Genomic DNA, 23,713 nt, shown 5'->3' with positions numbered 1-23,713 from the left:
AAGGCAGTATCACAAATCCTGCATGGAGAATTCCTCGGACCAGGCAACTGAATTTCATGGGATTGTTTTTCTAAAAGATTGCATTTTCTTCCATTCATAAAATTAAAATCGAAACAAGATAATTCTGTGAAACAAGCATATACACACGCTTGGAGAAAACAAAGTTACATTTAATGACTGCTTTCCAAATATTTTTGCTTTTACAAATTGAAGTGTTTGCTTAAACCTATGAGGTGGAGATTTGCAAATTCAGAGGATATACTGAGGCAACTCCCTGAATAAAATTAACCCTTACAAGATTAAAAAGAAATTTACTTCATAATAAACACAGAAGAATGTATCTGCCTTAAATTATAGTATAATTGAAATTGTTTGACTATTTACTTAAGAAATAATTGGGATTTGGCTTCCATCAGTTCAACACCATCTCCTTCTTCAGGCTGTAATGGAAGCCCAGCGAGGAGAGAGACCACTGCTTCCATACTTGCTTGGTCTAGATCTCTGAATCAAAAATGAAAGAGTTAAATTAAACAGGGCCAGTGCCCAGCCTTTCCTTTGATGGAGTACTTAAGGAGTCATCTTTCTTCATAAGCCTAACTGCAGCTAAAGTGTCTCTACCGTATTCTTTTTTAAAAAGCTCCACACATTGAAAAAAAACAAAACAAAAAAAAACTCTTGTATACTACACATAGCATAAAGCAGTACATCAACTTTGGACAGTGAGTTATGACCAAATTACACATTTAAAGAATAACCCTAAAACACAGCAAGTGACAGCATATATATTTCTTCTAACTTTATGTAGCTCATTTTGGCTACATATCCAAAACAGACTTAGGATCTGTCCTGTTCCAACTAAAGTCAATGAATTTCTACGAACATCAACAGGAGTAGGATAAGGCCTGGTAAATACAAATTCAGGGCTATAATCTTAGTCTAAAAACCTTACTGTGCTTACTAAAAATCTAAGTCTAATTTATAAGATACTTATGGATCATATAAGCATGATCACACTTTCTGCAGTTCTCATAATGACATTAGCTTTGGTCACAGTTCATGGCAAGTCCAAATGATTCTCATTCATAATGATACAGGTGAACTGATTTTTTTTTTTTATCTTCAACCATTTGTTTAAAAATTTGTAGGTTTAATCTTAAAAATGACAGTTACATAGTTTAAACAAAATGTTAATTTCCTCTTACTTGCCAAAACTGAAGTTCAGAGCTCTGCATTTTCCTTTAGGTTGTAAGACATGCAGCCTATGTTCTGTTTCAAGGTGTACAGTATAAAGTAACAAGAGAAACAGAACCTGAACTTGGGTCTTGGTAAGCAAAAATCCTTGAACAAAACAATGAAGTTTTCTTTTCAAAGGAAGCCTTGAACATGTATTTCCTTTATAGTAAAATACCCAAAAGAAGTTTAAACATTTTATCATATTACATATCACCTTTAGCAGATGAGGGCTTCTCTACAAAAATGTTTAAGGCTGGATCTGCAAAAGGATTTAGGTACTTAACTGCCACTTTAGGTGCCTCCCAGAATCTGGCTGTGTTAGGATTCACAAAGCACTGTTCAGCTGCTGCTGAACCTATAGGCACCTAAGCTTGTTTGGCACCTACATTTTTTGCAGTACAAAGTTCCTAGGTGCCTATGTTTCTGCTTCTGAGCATGCACATTGCAGCCCCATGCCGGGCATCCGGATGCCTAAGGTTCAGAGTAGGGTGACCAGATGTCCCGATCTTATAGGGACAGTCCCGATTTTGGGGTCTTTTTCTTATATAGTCTCCTATTACCCCCCACCCCGTCCCGATTTTTCACACTTGCTGTCTGGTCACCCTAGTTCAGAGCAATGCATGAACCAGGGAAAGATACAGACATTTGGTCATCTAACTGTCGGGCCCAATCCAGTAGGCATGCTTAGAGTACACCTAGCAGATCGGGCCCCTGTAGATGAGCTTACTCAAAACACTAGGGGAGTAGCCGGGGGTGGAGGACAAGGACTCCCATCGTAACTTTTAGTCCAGTGGTTAGGGTCCTCCCAGGGGAGACCCCCCGTTCAAATCCCCCCTCCACCTGATGAGTAGAAGGGATTTGAACTGGGATCTGCCACTTCTCAGGTGAGTGCCCTAACCACTGAGCTATGGATATTCTGATGTGGGGCTCCCTCACTCTCTCCTGTTGAAGCTGTTCCACTATAAAAATAATATTAGTAAGTCATTGGAGCAGGGGGACTGGATCCTGGGTCCTTCATCACCCAGGGAGTGCACTAACCACAGAGCTAAAAGTTATGAGGAACATCCTCCTTCTCCTTCCCCTGGCTTCTGGCTATAAGAATAGGTGCCAGAGAACGGTCTGGACTCAGGCTCCTCTCCCAGGAAGAGGGGTGGAGCTTAGCACACACCCCTGTGGTTGGCATCTCCAATTAGCTCCTTGGGCAAGGAGCTGCCTCGCACACAGTTTTTTGTGAATCCCATTCTCAGGCACCTCTCTCCCCCATTCACAGAAAAGAGAGCCCACATGTTGACACTCAGGCTCTGAATGTAAGTGATTTTCTTAGGCACCTTAACTGATTGTGCATCTAGCCCCAGCGTGACTCTACTCTCCACTAGTCTGCTGCAGACCATCTGCATGGACCCTGCTGATTCGCATTAACAGTTCATTCACATGCTCTCATCTACTCCCACTTGAAAGAGAACTAGACGAAAGCCCATTAACTAATTGTTCATGTGTCAGCAGTGTCCACACAGTTAGTCCACGGAAGGCTTATGAGGGGCAGGTTCACACCCCAGCTTTGCCATGAACTAAATGGTCACGTACACAAGCTCTGAGACCCGTTAGAAGTGCGATGTCTAGCTTGTATCTATTTCTGAATTAGCATGCTAAAGATAGTAGTGCAGCCATGGTAGCACGGCCAGCAGCAGCAGCGCCACCGTGCTAGCAGCTCCAAGCACAAGCTAGCCTGAATCACTGCTGCAGCTGCACTACTATTTTTAGCATGCTAGCTTAGACAGGATCTTGCCTGAGTATGTCTACGCGAGCTGGGAATCACACCCTCTAGCATGCAGTGTAGCCATAGCCACAGCAAGAGTATTCTATCAACCTCTCTTACCTTGTCAGGCATTTTACATCTTCATCTGTTGCTTGGTTGGATGTGCCCATAACCCAGTCTGTCAGATATTCCACCATTTTGTTCCTATAAGAAATATTACAGCACAGAAAAATGAAAATATACTGTCAGAAGCTGATGTTGCTCAAGATGGTATTTTTAATTATTAGCTTTATATTTTAAAGACACATTTAAACTGCAAACCTTACGATTAACTCGGTTTAGTAACTGGAGGGTATTGATTAAGGCTCTGATCCTGCACTGACTTCCATTAGAACCCTGCACCCATGTAGAGTCCCTACTGTCAGACTTCAAGAGGACTCTGCACAGGCATAGAGGTCCATGGTAGCAAACCCTGATGCAGGATTGAGGCCTAAATTAAATACAAAGAAACAAGAAAATGTTTTGCATGTTAGTAAGAAAGTGTCACCCCCATACCCACCTGCCCACTATACTCCACAAGAAAACACTACCCCAAATAGAACCACTATTATTATTATGAATCATTATTATTGGAATTACTGTTTAATTTAGTACTCACCTAAATTTCATCTCTTGGCAAAACGAAAGGTCATCTCGCCTCTCCATCATTACCTCCACTAGTTGACAGAGTTTAGTTTTTATTTGAATTGCATGTACCAAATTTCCAAGCACACGTACATATCTGTGAAGGTCAGAAAACGTAAAACACTAAATAAATTCATTTCAAAGCATCGGGGGGAGGGGGGGGCGCAGAAGAGGGGGAACACATTTGAGGCATTTCTTCTGGTCGTCTAGAATTACACTTGTATAACCAGTCATTGCAGACCTTGGGCCGGATTTTCCAACCTGTGCCCAGTGGCCTTTAAACCAGCTTGAGATAGCCAGTGAAGAATTTCCTCTGTGCAAGGGAAGCTGCCTGAGATGGCTTTGCACCATCCTACACTGGTCCCCACTTACCCCCACAGATGTAGTGGGAGAGAGACACGTCATGAATTTTTGGGGGATAGGGAGTGAGAGAAAGGGAGGAGATGGGGAATGGCGGAGCTGATAGCTCCACTAGGTTTGACTGTCTACTGGTGGACCTTACATCATGGCAAAAAAGCAGTGTTGCACCCCTATAGCTTTAACTTCTGCCAGGGTCTGAGATTCAGAACATTAACCAGCTTCCTACATCCCTGCTATTGCACCCGAACAGAGCATGGAGGGCGGTGGAGACACTGCCTGATTATCTAAAGACTTACTCTGCAGAGGGGAAACAGTCAAGATTTCTTACCTGACTAGATTTAGCATCATGGTCTCTATACTAGCTTGCCCCAGATGTTCTGAGCTCCCTTCAGTATGATTATCAAGCAGGTTTTTCATTATAGCAATTGTCTGCTCTACAAACTGTGTGTTGGTCTCAGTTAACAAAACCTATAGGAAGAAGACATCTAGTCATAATTCTTAGAGGTGATGCCCAAAAATAACTGAATGAAATGTATATAGTATTAGTAAATATTTATATTACTGTAGCACTCGGCAGAAATCTAATGCAAGAGTATCGTTCTGATTAACCTACTCAGAAGAATTCCAACACTTAACAGAGTTATGGTCTCAGAAAGTTTATCTAATAAAGACAGCATTTTCTCAGAATATAAATCCTATTAAGTAGGAAGATAGTTAAAATATAGAAACTTACAAGGAATTTAAGCATGCTAGACTAATATAGTCTGGAATCTCAAATGCAAATTAAGAACTGTATGGTCTAGTCACACAAATATCATCGTGATGCCTTCCATCATGTAATAAATACTTCTCTGGCTCTTTGTGTAAAAACACAAACATAAAGAGGTAGGTATCAATTTTAAATATCTATGTGAATGGTAAGATAGCTGATATTTTCAATATGATAAAAATATGAAAACATATCCAAACATTTTACCTGTCCTTGAGAGTCAAAGAATTTGCTGATGGTATTCTTCAGTTTGTTAAACAACATTGGATAAAGTGCTGGACTCAATTCCAGACCCACCAGATCTTTAATATTAGTCCGTATCTGAAGTCCCACTTTCTCATGGTTACAGACCATTAGCGATAGTAATCTATCTATGAATTTGCTAACAGGAGTCTCTGCATTTCCTTCGGTGGATATCATTGATATCATGGAGCCCTTACGCTCATTGATTGGACCCATAGGTGGGCTGTAAGTTGCTAATCCTGCATTGCTACGATGCTGGAGACACACTCCTCCGAGAGCACACAAGAACCCTGTCATGTTGATCCATTCCTGCAGAGAATCTGTGTCAGACAAGTCTATGGAGCCTCCCCCACTAACATGAGACATTCGTCGCCTGACAATTGTCTTGTGAAGACTATCAGTAACCTGGAAAAGAGTTGTTCAAAATGAGATCGCTCTCGAATTACAAGCAATTATCAGATAAAGAAAACAGACATTTTAAGTATCATTCAATAAAGAAATCTAATTTATAAGTTTACAACAATGTCAATAAAAAAAACAAACTATTCAATTCTCAGGAGATTTTGCAAATCTTTATATCAAGAGCAAGTAGGCAGGAGTGTGTAAACTGAAATGTATCCATACAGCACATTCTCTGTCAACCACTTGAGGGAAAAAAAAAAAAAAAAAAAGAGACTATACTGGCTTATGATTGCTACCAATGATACTTTTTAACCCTTATTTTCATAGTAAATGTAAGGGAGATGTAAAAATTTTTTGACTTCCCATAAGCTTGAGAAACACTGATTCTGATCATGATTACTCTGTTTCCAACTATACTCTGTACTCAGTGAAGTGGGGAGAAAAAGTGAACCCACTAGTATAATCTAGAGGTAATGCCCAACTCAGTGGATCACCACAGAGCACACAGGAACAACTCATTAGCTATGGAATGAATTCAGAAGTAACTCAAGTCACCCATATGAGGGATTGATTGAAAAGTGCTAATGTGCAGATACTTTTTTTTTTTAAATGTAAGTTTAGATATAAATTAATATGGTCAACTTAAATGACTATTCAGAAAATACAAGATTTCTGTCAGCACGTCTGATAACTGAATAGATAGAAAGCTTCAGAGTACCTGGCCATCTTCCATTTTGGTCTTTGGGTAGTTGAGGATTAGTTTTGTAGCTTGTTCCCACTTTGCATGTGTATCTTCCCATGCCTAAAATACAATACATCAAGAATTGCAGGTAGTTACCTCAGATTACTTCCTACAACACTACCGATTGCTTTCCACACAACATATTTTCAGCTACCCATAAGAAACATTTTCATAAAGAGAAAACTTACTTCAGTGTTGCCTGCAGTTGGATGTTCAATGCGCCTTAATAATGCCATCACTCTTTTCTGAAGAGCTGCTCTCCCTAAGCAAGGAGTATACAATAACATTAATGTAACAGCCATTTTTATTTTAAAATAAATCTTTATTCGCGATGAAAGCTTGCATAAATAAAATGAATATTCTTAAAAAACCCAGAAGACTTGTGTGTAAGACTTAATCACAAGCACATTTGTATTATAAACAATTTTTTTCACGGAAACTCTCTCCTTCACTTAACTACCAGGTCTAGGTGTTCAAAAATTCAGTCAATGTCTCCCTACAATACTTGATATTATTACATAGGCACTGCAAGGAGGAAGCAATCTTCAAATATCTTGTATCAAAGACAGATTTTTAGTCTTTCTACACGTAACTTCATTCATGCAAATTTCCATGAAATCACATGATTGAGACAGACTAGAGATAAGTATTACAGCACTTCAGTTATATCAGGACTAACTTTAACATTTTGAAATATACTTTAAAGAACATAAACAATACTCAGGCAGACAAAAAGTTTGATTAGTCTCACCCTTCTTACCTGTTGACATCATATTGCTGACAGACGCAAACTCCATGAAGGTGTTGTAGTTTGGCAAAAAATTATGTACCGAGACTTCATCTACTCCACACCTGATATCTGCTTCCTCACAGAGATGACGGAAACAGGACATCGCAACGAGAACTGCCTCAATGTCAGGGCTCCACAGAAACATGTACAGGGCAACCTCTAATTTTGTTTGGGCTTGGCGACATATTGGAGTTCCACTGCATCCTGCTGTACTTTCCTTGGGGGGAAAATATATTTGCATATCTGGTAATATTACTTAACAGGCAATTTTTTCAGAATAGGTCTTTATCCCATTCCTGCTCCTGCACATTATTTGTATTCCAGTAGCACCCAACAGCCCCATCTGAGATCAGGGCTCTGTTTTACTGTGTGTTTGTACAGCACCCAAGATGAGACAGTCCCTTAAACAAAGAGTGTGGCCCAGTGGATACAGGACTGGACTCAAGCGACCTGTCTTCTATTCCTGGCTCTGCCACTGGCCTACTTGGTGACCTTTGGCATGTCCTTTCACCCTCTATACCTCAGTTTCCCTGCTGTAAAATGGGAATGATACATAGTTCCTACATAAAGCACACTGAGATCTACTGAAGAAAAAAGTGTTATATAAGAGCTAGGTATTATAAATGGACAAGTGTGGGAGGAGGGAAGTATTATCAAATGCAGGTGTGTGTAACAACTTGTTTCTCCATTAATGTGTTTTTCACCAAAATAACGCAACCCCTCCTCATAAAACCATCAACATTTACTTAAACAGAAAATGTCATTAGTTTGATATCTGATGTGTGACTAGAACGTTTATATTTTCTTCATTCAGCAGTAGACTTTAGAAAGGTGCGGTCTAGTAGTCTCAGCACAGGACTGAGAGCAAAGTATTTAATCCCATCTCTAACCCTTTGTGTTCTTGGAGAAGTCACTATTTCTACCCTAGTTACCCCATAAATAAAAATGGGGATACTACTCATCTACCTCTCAGTAGTGTGAAAAACCAACTTATGTTTATAAACTGCTTCAAAGATTAAAATGTTTTAAGAGTTATGTACATTGTTACAGATTACCAAAAAAAGGTAATTTAAAAAAGGCAAGTTACAAATCTTGGCTCATGACAGATTCAGTTACAAACTTCTGCTCAATTTTTTCCATAACTAGTTCATGGTGTAGGTGAAGAGCTGAAAAAATTAGCATATAAAGGGAGCCCCTTTATTCAAACAAGGATGAACATCTTCCTTGCCTTGTGCTTTTTTTTATTTAGCATGTGTTCAGATAGCATGGAGATTTAGAAATCTGAAGTCTGAGATTTAATAAATGCAGACAAATGTGTGAACAGATTATGGTTTTTGCTCTATGAAGATGACACCAAAATTTTAGTTTCAAACTCTTAAAAATATTGCATTTACTCTAGCCAGAATAGCACAGCAGCAGCCATGATACAGAACAGTTGTGCCTTGATCAAACATCAACACCTAGCGCATGAGAAGTTTACGTTTAAATTCCCCTATACTCTTCCCCGCACCCACATAATGTTTAAAATACTTGAAAATAATCTCAATATAGGAGTACAAATGTAACTGATTTTGAGGGTGGCAATGGAGTTTATTTATTTTAAAGTATTAAGAATACAAAATGTTAATTACCATGGAAGAGTTGCCTTTCCCTTTCCTGAGGGTAGCTCCCGGAGCACAGCGCATCTCTTCATGGTCAAGAGAAAGTTGACTAGCTCCACCGCCAGAGACATCACATCCTACCCCATAAAGGAAGAGAAAATGACAGGAACTCCTATCTGATTGCTGTAAAGAGAGGTAAGAAAAATAGTCAATTACCCTACTTTTATAAGGGAAAAAGGATGGGTTACAGCAGCTACACTCACGAAAGGAAAACAGCACCTCTTCCATTTCTATAGCATCTTTCACCCTGAAGGCTCCCAAAGTGCTTACAAAAATTACTCATAGTAATTGTGTCACTCACCTCTGAAATGCAGCTACCTCTGGGATGGAATGTAGCACCTGTAATAACGCACACTGCCACACTACACAGCAGACAGGAAGTGAATACCACACCCAAGTCAAATGCAGAGGAAACTCAAGCTGAAATTTGGCCTGGAGAACAGGTCAATGCCCATACGTTTTCTAATACTGCTACTTATCTTGTCTGCACAAGGTGGCAGAGAGTTTATTAAACTGCTTGTTAAAGCAATACAGAGGAAAGTATTAAGAGAACTATGTTGTACATATTCGAAACAGAGGAACAAACACTGATTTGTAAATGCAGATGAGAAACTGACAATGGAACTTTGTAAGATCAAATATGTCACATTAAGGATAGCCTGGAAATGCTTTTTAGCACTATAGAAGATACATCTTGACAGAAATCCAGCAAAGGCACCTTCCCCAGCTCAGGAAGACGCTACCTATTTTCTCCACATACTTCCTTCCCTCTGGGCATCTTCATTATTTAGAATGCCTGTAGATCTTGCATAGAATGACAAAAACAGACAGGTTTGACCTGCAAGAACTATCCTTATGCCAAGCTTAAAGGCTGATGCTTTAGGTAGCAAAGATTTCACACAATAGCTCAGGGAAGAAAATACTTCCCTAAACCTCACTTGAGGAAAAAATTGGGGCAAAAATGGAAGACTGCAGAGGGCCATAAGAGCACAAGAATAGTTCATGCCCATCTGAAATGGGCATGTTTGTTCCAGAACATCTCTGGAAACTCCTTGAAGGCATTTCCTAAAAGAGGAGAAAATTAGAGTTCAATTCTTAAAAATAGGGACTATGGAATATGAAAATCATCAGTGGAATCAGCACATTTTACTCCGGGAGGACTTCTTTTTACACTGGAGGGAAGCAGAGAAAAAATTCTCTCAATCCCAAAAGAATGTTAACCCACATTTGCTGAATAATGAAGTGGAAACTGTTTATTGAAGTTGCAAGTCAAGAAAGTGAAGGAATTACAGCTCCAATAAATGTTAATTCTGTTGTATATTTTACTGGGTATATTTCAGGTTTAACTGGATAAAACAGGAACAGAAAATACTGTTTGCGAAATGGAGCAGAGTTAAAGTTGCTCTAAAAAACAACCGTTACTAGTTAAAATCGGTTAGGAAAAAGTAAGTCTGAATACTGGTGACTGTAGAATTTTCAGAAGATTTCTCAATCCATCATTAACTTCACACACTCCGCAGCTGGTCTCCCAGTAATCTACACACACGATCTATCCTTCCCCTTGCTGGTCATCCTCTACTGCAATGACCCGCCACCATTCCTTTCATGATAACTTTTGAAGTTATTTCCAGCTCTGTGCCTGATGTGACCAAAGTATACCCCTTTGCACCTGTTGATTTCTAACAGCAGAGTCCATTTCTCTCCAACAATATTTCTAACATAAGCACTCATCTTCTTTTCGGACCAGAAAACAAGTAAGGGTCTTCACCAGCACCACAACTCAAAGGCTTCAATTTTCGTTTTGTCTGCAGCATTCGTTTTCCAGGTTTCACATCAGTAAGTCGCTATAGCAAAATATTGAGCTTTTTACCAGTCAACCTTCGTACATTTCAAGATGCCACAGTTTTCAACACTTTTGGAAGGAAAGCCATGGCCAAGCGTGATGCCTCTGTTCTGCCACGATAGCTCTTGTTGGAGAAAACAGAGGGTTGTTTCCTGTTGCCTTCCCTCCAGTTTATGGCTGCCATGGGTTAAATCATGGTTCATCTCTTCCGCCATTTGATGACATTTCTTGCATCAGGGGTCCCACTATCTCCCCATGCCCTCATCTCTCTGAAGCCACTGACACTTTTTGAGGCTTCAGCCAGTTGCAGATAGTACTGCCATTTTGGTAGCAGGCAACAATACAGCCTGACCTGGTTGATTTTAGCTATCACCATCTAAATGTTCAGGAGAAAACAATTTGAGACAACTTTGTTAAAAGACCCATTTCTCAGAACCATATCTAGTACAAGTTTTACCTTAACTTCTCTACCAAGAAATGAAACAATAAATATTAAGATGATTCTTAACTTGAAGAATAGCTGATTCTGACTTAAAAGCCTTGGAAAATCTCTGATAGTATACTGCAGACAGTTCCAGTAAAGATCTGAATTAATTTGTACTCTGAATACCTGAGCTCTAGGGATAAGAACTTGAGGACCAATTGTCTTGAGAATTGACTTGATGTTTTGTTATGAGGAGAGGGTTTGTTTTTTTTAAAGTACATATCAGAAAACGAAAAGAAAAAAAAAGAAAAGCAAAAAACAACTTACTACCTTGAATCAGCTGCCTCGACGATGCCAGAGCATTGTTTGGGTTAGTGTAATTTTTGTGGCAAAAGTCCACTGACTTTTTCCTTTCTTCATCTTATGCCCAAACTTATTTCTATAGGGAAATGGGCACAATGGAGAAGCATTATGGACCAAATTCACTGGTGCACCTAGTCAGGGGGACAAGGGAAATGATTTCGGGAAAATGTTTTAAAAAAAAATAAGCCCACAAGAACTCTTGACATTTTCTTTATGTTTGTGAATTGATTTCTGTCTTTGAGACTGTAAGCTCTGCGGGACAAATACTGTATCTTCAGGTGTGTTTGGAAAGCTCTTAGCACATTGTGGGCATACAATAATAAATATCAAGCTCCAGATAAAAGTGGTTCTACAAATTTCAGGGATGGGCATAGTATTTAAACTACACATATCTGTGCCAAAGACAAATGTGCATCGGGCTACCTGGACTCGTGAACAGCGGGACTGAAAACACAAGTCACTGTATTTGCAAAGACTGGGCACTGAAATAGATCAACCCTTAAAATTCACTGTAAAGGTTACAGACTTGGCGACTTGCAGAAAAGTCCTTTTTCTATCAAGGTATTCAAGTCCCCCTCACATCCAACTCATGAAGATCAAACTCCCCAGGAGAGGCATGGAGGAAAAGTAACAATAGAAGTTGAAAGTTCAAAACAGCTTTTAGTAAGAACCTCAGGCAAAGGGGTGAAGTACCTTGTTCTCGTGGAAAATGGTGAATGGAGGATGAATCGAGAGTCTGGAGTACAATGACATATTAGGTAGAGATAATCACAACCAAAAAAGTTGCCCAAAGATCAAAATCACAAGAAGAGCTGGCCCAAATCAAGTCCCTCTGCATCTACAAGCACAACTGAAGGAGCCTCTTGAGTTTCTCAATGTGTAAAACAAGATGGATATGCACAAACAGTTGCAAGCTGAGCCTCCAGAAAAGTAAAGAAACTGGACTTCAGAGAAAACAGGAATCCCACTTGAGATAGTAAAAATGCAGTGAGCAAATAGTGCTTTTGGAATCCCAAGTACAAGATACACTAAAATGAAAGTTGTGGGCGAAGTTTAATTCCCCCCACACACACACATTTTATAAATACTGAATAGGAGATACCCAAGGAACAGACCTGTTTGGTAGTCAGCATAAAGTAGGAACGAGAAAAAAGTTCATGTAGTAACAAAGTTAATGATAGGGATTCAAGTGGCAAACAAGTCATACAGTCAGAAAATCCTCTCACTCTAAATTGGACATCTTCGCTTATTTAAGAAACACTGTATATGTGAAGAAGTCCAAAAATAAAGACAATGTCCTTCAATCATTGGTATTTTCAGTTATCTGGAACTGAAGTTTAAGAACACTATTCCCCCTTCTCTACCCTGAATTAGGCCTTCTTTACTGCTGAATATGTAACAGGTTTGGTTTTCCATCTAGCTACTGATTTTCTCAGAGGTGATCTTGCAATAGCTAGAGTGTCTGGGCTTCTACTTTGAAATAGACTATAAGAAAGAGAAGTAGGACAGAATTTTAGAAGTCATTCTACCATGTCAGAAGAAAGGGTATCTTATTGTGTCTGAAGATGTACACATTATCCTCCTCATCTTTCTTGCACTGAAGGAAATTTTTTACAATTTTCCTATCTAAAGCAGCAGTGATCAACAAGTCTTTAGTTCCGCAAAGAACATTTTCCAAACCTTTTGGAAGACATGCATTTCCTATGCAGAAACAGAACAAAAGAAAAAATTCTAAGCAGATTTAGCTACGTATTTAAAAAGACCTAACCAAATGCAGACCATTCGAAACCATGATACATATCACATTCTGCTCTGTAAAGAAAGATAAAGTGCATTAACATAACTATAGGGGGAGCTAGTAAAATTTCTTTCAATCACAAAGAAATTACCCAATATACATAGGTAATAAGTAAAAAAGAAAAACCTAATTGATTTAATAAACTAATAGATTAACATTTACTTACTTTATTTTTTAGAAGAAATTTGTTCCTACAGATCAGAATCTCACGCAACCACTTGAGGATTTCTGTGCTGCTGAGCATCTGATGACCAGTTAATTTCTTGCAGATATAGAAAAGCATTTGTGAACTGCAGCAAAATGAAATTCGGTATTAGCTATATTATCTAATAACCCAAATACAATTTCTTGATAGAGACATAGAACTGGAAGGGACCTTGAGAGGTCATCTAGTCCAGTCCCCTGCACTCATGGCAGTAATAAGTATTATCTAGACCATCCCTGACAGGTGTTTGTTCAACCTGCTCTTAAAAATCCCCAATGATGGAGATTCCACAACCTGCCTAGGCAATTTATTCCAGTGCTTAACCACTGTGACAGTTATGGAAGTTTTTCCTAATGTCCAACCTAAACTGCCCTTGCTGCAATTTAAGCCCATTGCTTCCTGTCCTATCCTCAGAGGTTAAGAACAACAATTTTTCTCCCTCCTCATTGTAACAACCTTTTATGTTTTTGAAAACTGTAATGTCCCCTCTCAGTCTTCTCTTCTCCAGACTAAATAAACCCAATTTTTTCAATCTTCCCTCATAGGGCAGGTTTTCTAGACCTTTAATCATTTTTGTTGCTTTTCTATGGACTTTCTCCAATTTGTCCACATCTTTCCTGAAATGTGGTGCCCAGAACTGGACACAATACTCTAGTTGAGGCCAATCAGCGCGGAGTAGAGCGAAATAATTACTTCTCGTGTTTTGCTTACAATACTCCTGCTAACATATCCCAGAATGATGGTTGGTATTTTTGCAACAGTGTTACACTGTTGACTCATATTTAGCTTGTGATCCACTATGACCCCCAGATCCCTTTCCGCAGTACTCCTTCCTAGGCAGTCATTCCCCATTTTGTATGTGTGCATTTATCCATATATCATTACATGGCATCAGGGAATTAGTAGGAATATCCTACATGACATAATAGCCCATTTAAAATATATAGAGTATATTTTAAACAACAAAGCTGTGCCTTTCCACCTCCCAACTGGCCATTTTTTATTCCCTAGAGGAAGTTAAGTGATTTTGGTACTTCTCAGATGGCCAGTTTTCAGGGCTGTTGATTCAGAAGACCTCCATTTATCACAACTGATCCAGCACAGACAGGGGCAGTACAAGTTTACCTACATTGCCCTGAGGGGTCTCAACTCTGTTAGGAAGGAACACACATCTAGGAGTGTTAGTTCAAATCCATTCAGTACTCTGTTAAAACTGCCAAAGAGTCCCAATTAGTGTCAGTTTTTATGGGTTTTTTGCCCCCAGCCTGAAGAGACGACAAAGGCATTATAGCTATATAATATAGTTTCAATTACTGCTAGCCTAAGCAGGACTCAAACCAAAAATTTAAAGGTGAAAGGCTATTCCCATTACCAATCCCTGAAGCCATATAATGCACCAATAAAGACTAATTTCTTGATGCGGAGAGCAATGTTTTCTAGAAACAGATATTAACTTCCTTTCTCCTACAAAAAAAATTGTGTACTGATACACATCCTATGACAAAACATGAAATATTTTAGTTTATTTGCAGGATTCACAATTTCAGGTTCATGCAGGGTCACATTTAATGTCCATTTTTGACTTCTTGGGAGTGCTGTAATACCTTTTCCCTAATATTCTCATCTATTGAGTCAATTGTTGCAATGGCTACATTAAAAGTTATTAAATAAAATGCAAGATTATCTTTAGTCAATAAGAATTCTTTATTAAAAAACCCTTTAAGACAAGTCAGGTGACCCACGCATCAGTGAAATGAACTTCCACATAAGGTGAGCTTTAGTTTCAGAAATAATATTAAGTAATTCCGTAAGAGTGGGTTTGTCGGATTTATCCTGCCTTACCCATAAATGCAATTTTTAAAAAAGAAAATAGTAAGCCTTTCAATCAGATAATTAAAAATATGTTTATAATTTTTATCTTAACAGCCACAGTAACAACTGAATACTGGATTAAAAACCTTTGACAAAGCTAGCAAGATATTTGTGATATGCAATTTCTGTAAAAGTTAACTAGTACAATGGAAAAAGGTTTCTGTGGAACTAAAGATAGCGTATATATGAATAATTTTGGTTTTAAAGACGTATTGAAACTACATGGCTTTTTTCAGACAAGTATAAACCACAGCTACGTCAAAAGAAAAGACATCTCAGACAGGACTATTTATCTGATTTACAAAAGCTAATTTACCTACCTAATTTCCCAAAATGTTTCTATGGGTGCATCTGGATTCCATAAATCAATGCTCTCTAACTGATGAAGAACTAGCAAGGCCTGAATTCAAAACAGAGTAGCTTTTCACTTAAGAGAAAATAATTTGCAAAGTACTTCAGCATATGCAGCAAAGTAGATTAAATATATATGAATCCAAGTATTAATTATATATATGTTTAAAATAGTAAATCTAATGGAAAACAAAAATATGCAATTTTATGGAAAAGCAAAAATTCATTATTAAGCAAGCTGCCATAATCATCTCTTAGCTTTTTTAAAATATTTACAATCCAAACTTGATAAATTATCTTGTATTACTTGCATGTAAATCTCCAAAATGAACCAAGGACATGTCAAGTCTTTTAAAAAGGGAATTTTTGACCTTAGTGTTTACTTCAATGACCCATCTGCAAAAATGTAATGAAACAGCAGTCCTGCTAGTACAAAACTAGAATAGCAACAATAGAACATCTGTAGTTTAAGAATTCGCTGTTTTAAGAGAAGAGAGGCAATTTCTTTACGTTTTCAACTTGCAAAAAGTTAATTAAAATAACAATTGGTTCTGACCAGAACTGGGAGAGTATTAGCAAGCGTATTTCAAAAATATTTTCATTTTTAAAACTATGTTTGCCCCTCTTTCGGGTTTGTTTTCCTCAATTATTCTCTTGGACAAGTTTATTGGTTTAAGGAAACAGCAAGGTTTAAACAACTATTGGAAAATGTTAGCAGAAAAGTAATTATGAATTTTAAATATGCATATTCACACCAGAAACTTGAAAGAACAGAAATGTACTAGGTTACCTACGTGCCCAATCAAAAGTGACAGCTCATATAGCAAATACTCACAAATGAGCTGAACACTAATAATTTCTTCTGGAAAATATTTGGCAAATAAATGTGAGAAAAATCACAAAGTCACAGACAATTAGCAAGCAGAAAAAGTAAAATTGCTGGTTACAAGTTATTCACCCAAATACACTTATGGCAAGCTCTCAAGAGCAAGGGAAATTTAAATTCAAAGCTGCCACTTCCATCAGTAATTATATTTGGGTATTGTGGCAAATGAGATGCTTCATGTAAGATCACCTACTGTTTGAAGACCCCTGCTAAAACGACCAAAGAAATTTAATACTTTGGTGTTTAAAAAAAAAAAAATCAACGATAGAATAAGCAGCTCTACCTCAAATTCCTAACTTTATCAATCTAACAAATTCCATGAAAGCAGAGATTGTAAGAGCTGTGGTGGCAAAATAATACCATTGAAAGTGACATTTCCATCAGCTAGGGCAGATCCCCACACACTTGTGTAGCAACTTTTAATGATTTTCAGAATAGTTCGTAACAGGAACCACTTTGAAATAACTAAACTAGAAGAAAAAAAGATGGTAAGTGGGTTAAAGATTGAGAACATAAAACAGACCAGATTCTCAGCTAGTGTAAATTGCTGGTACTCCATTCAAAACAGAGCTACCTCGGCTTACTCCAGGTCAAAGTCTGGCCCAGCATGCCTAAACTAAGTAACATAACTAATGGCAAATCAAATCCTTCATCTAATACAACACTGTACATTAATAGGATGGGTTTGGCGGAGTTTTGGGTCATATTTAAAAGTGTCCAAAACACTTTCAGGTCAGTCAGGGTATGCTTATTTAAAAAGATAGCACTGTATTCTGGGCCAAAACAACATATCCAGAATACTGATACTATAACATTTGGAGTGATTATCGTTGATGGAAATGCTGCAATGCAAGCCACAGAATTTAGCTACAAAGATTCAGTGAAGCAGTAAAAGCAACACACTGAAGAATGTTTTAGATATCCTTTCCTTCAATATTTGAAAGTTTTCCCCCTTGAAGTGTAGAAGATAGAAGTCTTAGACACAGTGCCTCAAATCACAGTAATCCAGGACAATTTAATAACTTGTAATTTAATTGGGACATAGAATCTTTCCTTCTCACCTACCAAAAGAAATTGACATCTCCTATTTTCAATATGTTTTAAATCGGTTATACATTTCTACCACCATGAAAACATATGAACGTACCAAACTGAACGGCAACTTACTCAGCAGCCTTACATTAGCAATATGGCATGGAAGGCTTGGAAATCAGAAGCAATCTTGGTGTTTTGCCCGCTGGACTACTGAAGCTCATTTACCTCAAGTGTGGTGCACTTTAATTACGGATTTTAACAGCCTTAGATGTACTTGCCTGCTTATATGCCCCCTCCACACTTGCTGATTCAAAAAGCAACAATCATTGGCCATGGTCCCAGACGTAAAATGAATGTTTATTTCAGCTAGTCAGAAAGAACTGGGGCAGACAGGCAGGCTGTTAGTGGAAGGTTTTTAACAATGCTCTCTACAATGTAGTGGAAGATCCATAAAACCCCTTCTGAAATAGATTTGCTTAAGGCCAGCTTCAGTGAGGAACAAATCTCTCAGTGACATGGGAGGACCACAGAAGACAATAATTCCCTATTACACCTTTGAAATCTTTCCTTAAATAGGCCTCTGCTGTATCGCAAACTTGCAATTGAACATACTTTTAGAAAAATGCATCAATACAGAGCAAATGCTAAGGGCTCGTCTACACACCACGTTCCTGAGGACATTGCTACAGTGCAGTCAAAGTCCTGGAGTGCTGTACCAATGTTTACACGGCCGTGCTCCAAGCTGGTGCGCTGCAAATTCACACCTTTGCTTGCAGTGTGGTAACTTGCCATGTAGACAAGCTCTAACACTCAATTTTGGAAACAAACTGATCAATACTTAAAAGCTTTTACACAAAAAGCCTGATATGCTTGGCACAACTCGCACGCTAACCACCCTGCGTTTGGAAGAACACTTCCCTTACCTCCATGGCTTCTTGGGCTATTTCTGGCATGTTGGACTGTGGAACAAGTTGTACAAGTCCAGTAATTAATTCAGCAGTGCTACTCTGTGTCTCAGGCCCTTGCTTCCTTGGATTCTAAACAGTAAAGGGAAAAAATGGTTTAAAAAGCAACATTGTTCTGAAATGGGCCCTGTTTTATCTGCTCTTAAAATGCGGACCCCTTCAACACCCTGGCCAACAGAACTAAATTAACCGCAGGCAGACTTCAGGTGACTACTTTCACAGATCCTCCTACAAGTAAAGAGGGCTTGGGGCTGTTGGATTTTTTTTTTTTTTTTGGGGAGATAGTCCTTGAATGCCACACTTTTTTGGGGCAATCTAGAAAAAAAATTCAAACTGAAGAGTAAACAAAACAGACAAAAGAAAATTTCACAACTCCCACTATAAGATTCAGATTATAATAAAATGATTATTATTTGGCAATATTGTACATCCAGTTTTATTTTCAAGATGTACATTTAACATAATTGCAAACAATTTTTGATGCTCGAGTTAGAGTTGATTTCCATATTATGATTTGCAGAATCCCAGAAAAATTATTTGAAAGGAACCTTACGGAATACCCATTATGACATCAATTTACAAAATAAGCATATCTTAGTAAGTTGACTGTCCTCTCTTTTTCATGTCTCCCTTATGATTCTTTGGTGTCTTTCCCTCAGTCTTTCAACATCTCTTCTATCATGTTTTTACAAGTTGGGTTTTAATTAATTTCTCTCTAGTATTCTTTTTTTATTTTTCTGCTCAAGATTTTTACCCTAATTCTTTTTCCGGTTCATATTTTCTTCCCCAATCCATTTCCCCTCTATACGGGCTTTATACCCTTTGTCACTTTAATCTGGTGCTCTCTAGAACCAAAGAACTTCATGCCCTGCAGTTTCGCTATCCTGTTTTCTCATTCTCGTCACAATGATCAGCAACTAAGATGACTGTCTGAGATTGTCCCAATGCACTGTCCAGGTTCACCACATCACTGATAAGCAAAAGAAATGCAGTGGGCCTGGTGTTTATATAACGGACATCAGGAAAGCTGCCTTCACAAATTGTCTTTATTGGATGAAAGGGGAAGAGAGAAAAGTAGTATCATCTTAGAGCTAAACATTCTGGGTTTGAATTTTTATTTTTTACCAATTTTATTATTTTGGTATTTATACTTTAGTGACTTAATTTCCTAGGGTTATTTATATTATGACTTCATATTTAATAAAAAGCTAAAATGCTTTTTCTATATTTTTTTTAACACCAAGATTTCACTAATTCAAAAGTAACATTTACTTACATACAGCAAGAGCTTTGGATCAGCATGTAACAGTTTTACCATGGATAACAGCAAAAACTTATAACTTCTGGTTTCCAAGTCTGTAGGTTTTTCTTTAAATTTAAGGCTTGTCATTTTCTCTTTAAATGTAAGACTCTAAGGAAAAAATATTACAGCATTTGTCAATGAAGTACTACATATAGTGGGTTGATAATGTAACATTTTAAAAAGCTTATTACTTTTATAATCAATAATGCATGAAAGGAAACAGGTATATGGCTAACAATTGTATATGCAATTCAGTAAAGTATAAATATAACTTTTTTGTACTTTAACCTTTTATTTATTAAAAATATAGTTTGTTTAAAAATATGTTATCATTTTTATTAAAATTATAATAAAGGAAAAAAGAATTTCATCTGTCAATGAGTTGCCCACAAAAGGTTTTCTGAAAGTGGGGAAAAACCTATGAACAAAATTATTCCAATACTAAGAAAATCAGATATAGCTACTACTAAGAAATTGTAGAGTGTTATTTATTTTATCCCTCAAGCAACAACAAAAATCAATACACTTATGCTGGCACAGGAATCGGTGGATTTACTTTAACTTCAACATCTTGGAGTTTTTAAAACCGAATTAGTTTAAATCACAGTAATGTTAATGTGCTGTTTTTCTATATTAATGTAAATGACAATACTTTAAGGCAAGAACTCACTCTTCTCACATTTTAAGCAGCAGCTGTGTTACCAGGGCCGGCTCTGGCTTTTTTGCCGCCCTAGGCAAAAAAGCCAGCGGCCGCCCCCCCCCCCCTCCATTGCGGCAGGGGCTCTTCACCCTCCCCCCCCGGCGGCCAGAGCGCCGGGGGGAGGGCGGAGAGCCCCCGGCGGCCAGAGCGCCGGGGGGAGGGCCGAGAGCCCAGCCGGGGCTCTCCGCTCTCCCCCCGGCAGCCAGAGCGCCGGGAGGAGGGCGGAGAGCCCGCTGCGGCTCCGCTCTCCCTGGCGGCCGGAGCGCGGCGGGGAGGGCGGCGAGCCCGGTCGCAGCGCCGCTCTCGGGCCGGAGCGCCCTGCCGTGCTACCACAATGCTATTTTTTGTCCAATATAATCTGTAATTAGCATCTAATTTTGCTTACTTTTTAAGTCTGAAAATAGCAATATTGAAATGATGGTGTTTCAAGTTTTACAATTTATTTTATTGAGTTTTATATGCATGAGGGACTCAACAATAGCACTGAACACAGTATTCTCTTAAAAAATTAATGAATTTATTACTGGGAAGATACCTTTCAAGCAGTAACACTGAAGTTGCAAGCTTTTTATTTTAACTTTTTGATCTACAGATTCATACCCCGGAACAAAAAGTAGTCTCAAAGGTTACAAGCCTATTCTTGAATTCTTTTCAAGTATGTGTAATTACAAATTTGAGACTTTATAATCCCAAACTATTTTGCTAAAAAAAAATTCACTCTTAAAGATGCACAATAAAATCTCATACTTAAAGCATTTGACAAAAAGCGACAACTGTACTGCCAGAGAAAACTGTATATGATCAGTTTGTCACGATTAAGGGAACTCTGAAAAGAAAAGCCTGGCAGAAAGGAAGCTGTTTGGTTTATCTGATCTGTGAAATGATTTATTTATTTACTTCATACAACCTATAAGTGAAGACATGCTACATATTCCATCTGAAATGAAGTGATGTGACTACAATGGTAACTATACACAGAAAAGTCAAAGAAATTGAAGGCTTTTCTGCGGTAGTTACAATGGGTCATACTTACAGCAACAGAGGCCCACTGCCATGCAAAACAGTGACTGGTTGGCATCTGATCATGTGAGCGACAGCAGCCAATAAGAACAGAAAATAAGAAGCAGAAGACAAAGCACCACCAATCAATCTCAGAGTTGCCAAGTACAATACCCTTGCTATATTCTCAACAGATGAATATACACAGATATAAAAACTGAGTTAAAGAATTCTACAACATTCAACTAAATCTGCCCAAATCCTTTTCTTTTAAACAAAAATACTGAATTATTAGGAATATTTCAGCTGCATGTATAGCTTTAGGCCTTCTGCGACAGTAAATATCTGGGACACTGAAAACTACATCTTTGCAATTCAGAAAAGAAACAAGTTAACTTTGCACAATATAGAAAGTCCTAAACGGAAAGTTCAAAATGAGCAGAACTACTTCAAGAGACATTTGGATATCATACTACAGACTAATCTATAATTTACTGAAGATTTTTATATAAAGATGATCAAAACAGTTTTCATTTCATAATGCTTGCAAATCTTTACAATTTCTGTGCTGTCACTAAGACCAAACAGCCAACATGCTTAAGACAGAGTAAGTAAAACAAGTGAAAAGCATTTCAAATCAAAAACTCCTGCTCATCATCAATGTAGAAATGCAGCAGTTACTGAAATTTATTCTGCTCTATGCAGCAGAGGGTAGAATTATTCTGATTATGGAAAAAAAAGGCCAAGTATTGCCTTCACTAAATAGGCCTGGATATAGCAAGACACCTTAAAAGAACAGTCAGACTGTATTACAGAAAGTAGATTATTTCTATCTTGTCGGTCTGAGAGCAGCATAAAAGCTAAGAAACAAGATCACTAATTAACTCAGTAGGAATACTTTGTGAATACACAGAATACCGCAAGGTTTACAGAGCATGTAAGGCTCTCTGTTGCTTTAGCGATTGCTACATTTTTACTCCATCTTCCAGACTAACATTGATGAATAAAACAGCAGGAATGGAATGGAGACAAAATGCAAAGGACAAAAATTGTTAAATCACGGACCCAAGTCTTACCGGTGTCATACGAATTGCTGGATGCGCCCCACAACTCTGCACAGCTTTTTGAAGTGTTTCACTGAACATGCTGCGGAGTTCCACGGAGTGACAGTACACAGCATCAATCTTGGGCCACCAGTCTACTTCAGACTAGGAAGAAAATACACAAACTTGAATGAAGTTGTGTCAACTCCCCCGTCTAACGCTATGATTCATAATACTTGCATAGGTTTTATTTCACACCATACTCCAGTTTAGTTGTTTATTTTAGTTTCCACCTTTTATGATCTGCCACCCAATATGAAAACAGTAACTATTAAAAAAAGTGACTGTGAGTGAGTTCAGTCTAGAGGAAATGATGCATGACTGACTAAAGTAAATGCTCAGTTCCCTAGAAACAGTAACATACTGCAAGTAAAAAAAAAATCTTTTGGGATCATAAATGGTTAATACTGTCTATAAAGCTTCATTACAGAGCGTATTAAATGTACTGCTGAAAACAAAGCATTTATTTTGTGTTTGTACAAGAATTGCAGCAATAAAAATGTACACCATATTAACAAATAAAGTAAAACTATTCTTAGTTACTTCATAATATTTCCTCCATATACACCAATTTATTGATGTTCAGAGAACACATGAAAGGGAGTTAATAGACATCAACCAAAAACAGGATACAATTTACACTGAAACCTATAGCTGCTGGGATGTCAAAGAAAAAGGTCTTTATTTCACTTACTGTTCTGTCTTGGAACTGTAAAAAGCTTCCTATAGTGAGATCACCCTAAATACTATGGAAACCACTGCAGAAATCTAAAGTAGCAGGTCATACAAATCACAATCTATTTAAACAAAACAAAAGACAAAACAGACTACTTGCTGTCATAATTGGTTTTTCAGTCAATATGTACTTTAAGATCAATGTCATTTAGACTGACGTTGGAGAAGTTAGTAACAGATTACAAAAGCAAGCCAAATTAAAGAAGTTCCTATTTAAAGTCCAGTTTAAGACATGATTATTCGAAATGGGCTACGCATTACTATTCGAAGGGAGAATAGTTTTCATAACAAAGATTTCATTAGCTCGGAATGAGGGGTTTTTTTCCTACTCCAAGTTTTCTGTTTTCTTTTGCCAGAAGGGGTTAAATTAAGACCCTTTTCCCTACTGATTTTCTGCTTCATCAAAAACGACTTCCATACTCGCAATATTAGCAAACACACAGTCACTTTTATCGAAGACAAGAGGGCATGGAGAGTTATGCTTTAGCATG

At 37.9% G+C, this 23,713-nt stretch overlaps 1 protein-coding gene across 1 annotated transcript in view; it reads right to left on the bottom strand.

Annotated features, from left to right (window-relative positions):
* Window positions 1–23,713, bottom strand: part of NF1 (neurofibromin 1) — a 171,086-nt gene that overhangs the window by 113,042 nt on the left and 34,331 nt on the right. The window contains exons 12-25 of the mRNA XM_024195430.2: window positions 22,461–22,592; window positions 19,659–19,793; window positions 18,341–18,454; window positions 15,466–15,545; window positions 13,235–13,358; window positions 8,611–8,763; window positions 6,950–7,196; window positions 6,378–6,451; window positions 6,166–6,249; window positions 5,010–5,450; window positions 4,362–4,501; window positions 3,648–3,770; window positions 3,110–3,193; window positions 385–501 (exon numbers count right to left, since the gene is read on the bottom strand). Of these exons, the coding sequence (XP_024051198.2) occupies window positions 385–501; window positions 3,110–3,193; window positions 3,648–3,770; window positions 4,362–4,501; window positions 5,010–5,450; window positions 6,166–6,249; window positions 6,378–6,451; window positions 6,950–7,196; window positions 8,611–8,763; window positions 13,235–13,358; window positions 15,466–15,545; window positions 18,341–18,454; window positions 19,659–19,793; window positions 22,461–22,592 (2,048 nt within the window). The remainder of the gene's footprint in view (window positions 1–384; window positions 502–3,109; window positions 3,194–3,647; window positions 3,771–4,361; window positions 4,502–5,009; window positions 5,451–6,165; window positions 6,250–6,377; window positions 6,452–6,949; window positions 7,197–8,610; window positions 8,764–13,234; window positions 13,359–15,465; window positions 15,546–18,340; window positions 18,455–19,658; window positions 19,794–22,460; window positions 22,593–23,713) is intronic.

The sequence above is a fragment of the Terrapene carolina genome, unplaced genomic scaffold (genome assembly GCF_002925995.2).
Source record: "Terrapene carolina triunguis isolate 2854851 unplaced genomic scaffold, T_m_triunguis-2.0 Scaffold231, whole genome shotgun sequence".
Taxonomy (NCBI): domain Eukaryota; kingdom Metazoa; phylum Chordata; order Testudines; family Emydidae; genus Terrapene; species Terrapene triunguis.
The sequence above is the reverse complement of the archived record's forward strand: the minus strand, read 5'-3'. Positions and strand labels throughout refer to the sequence as shown.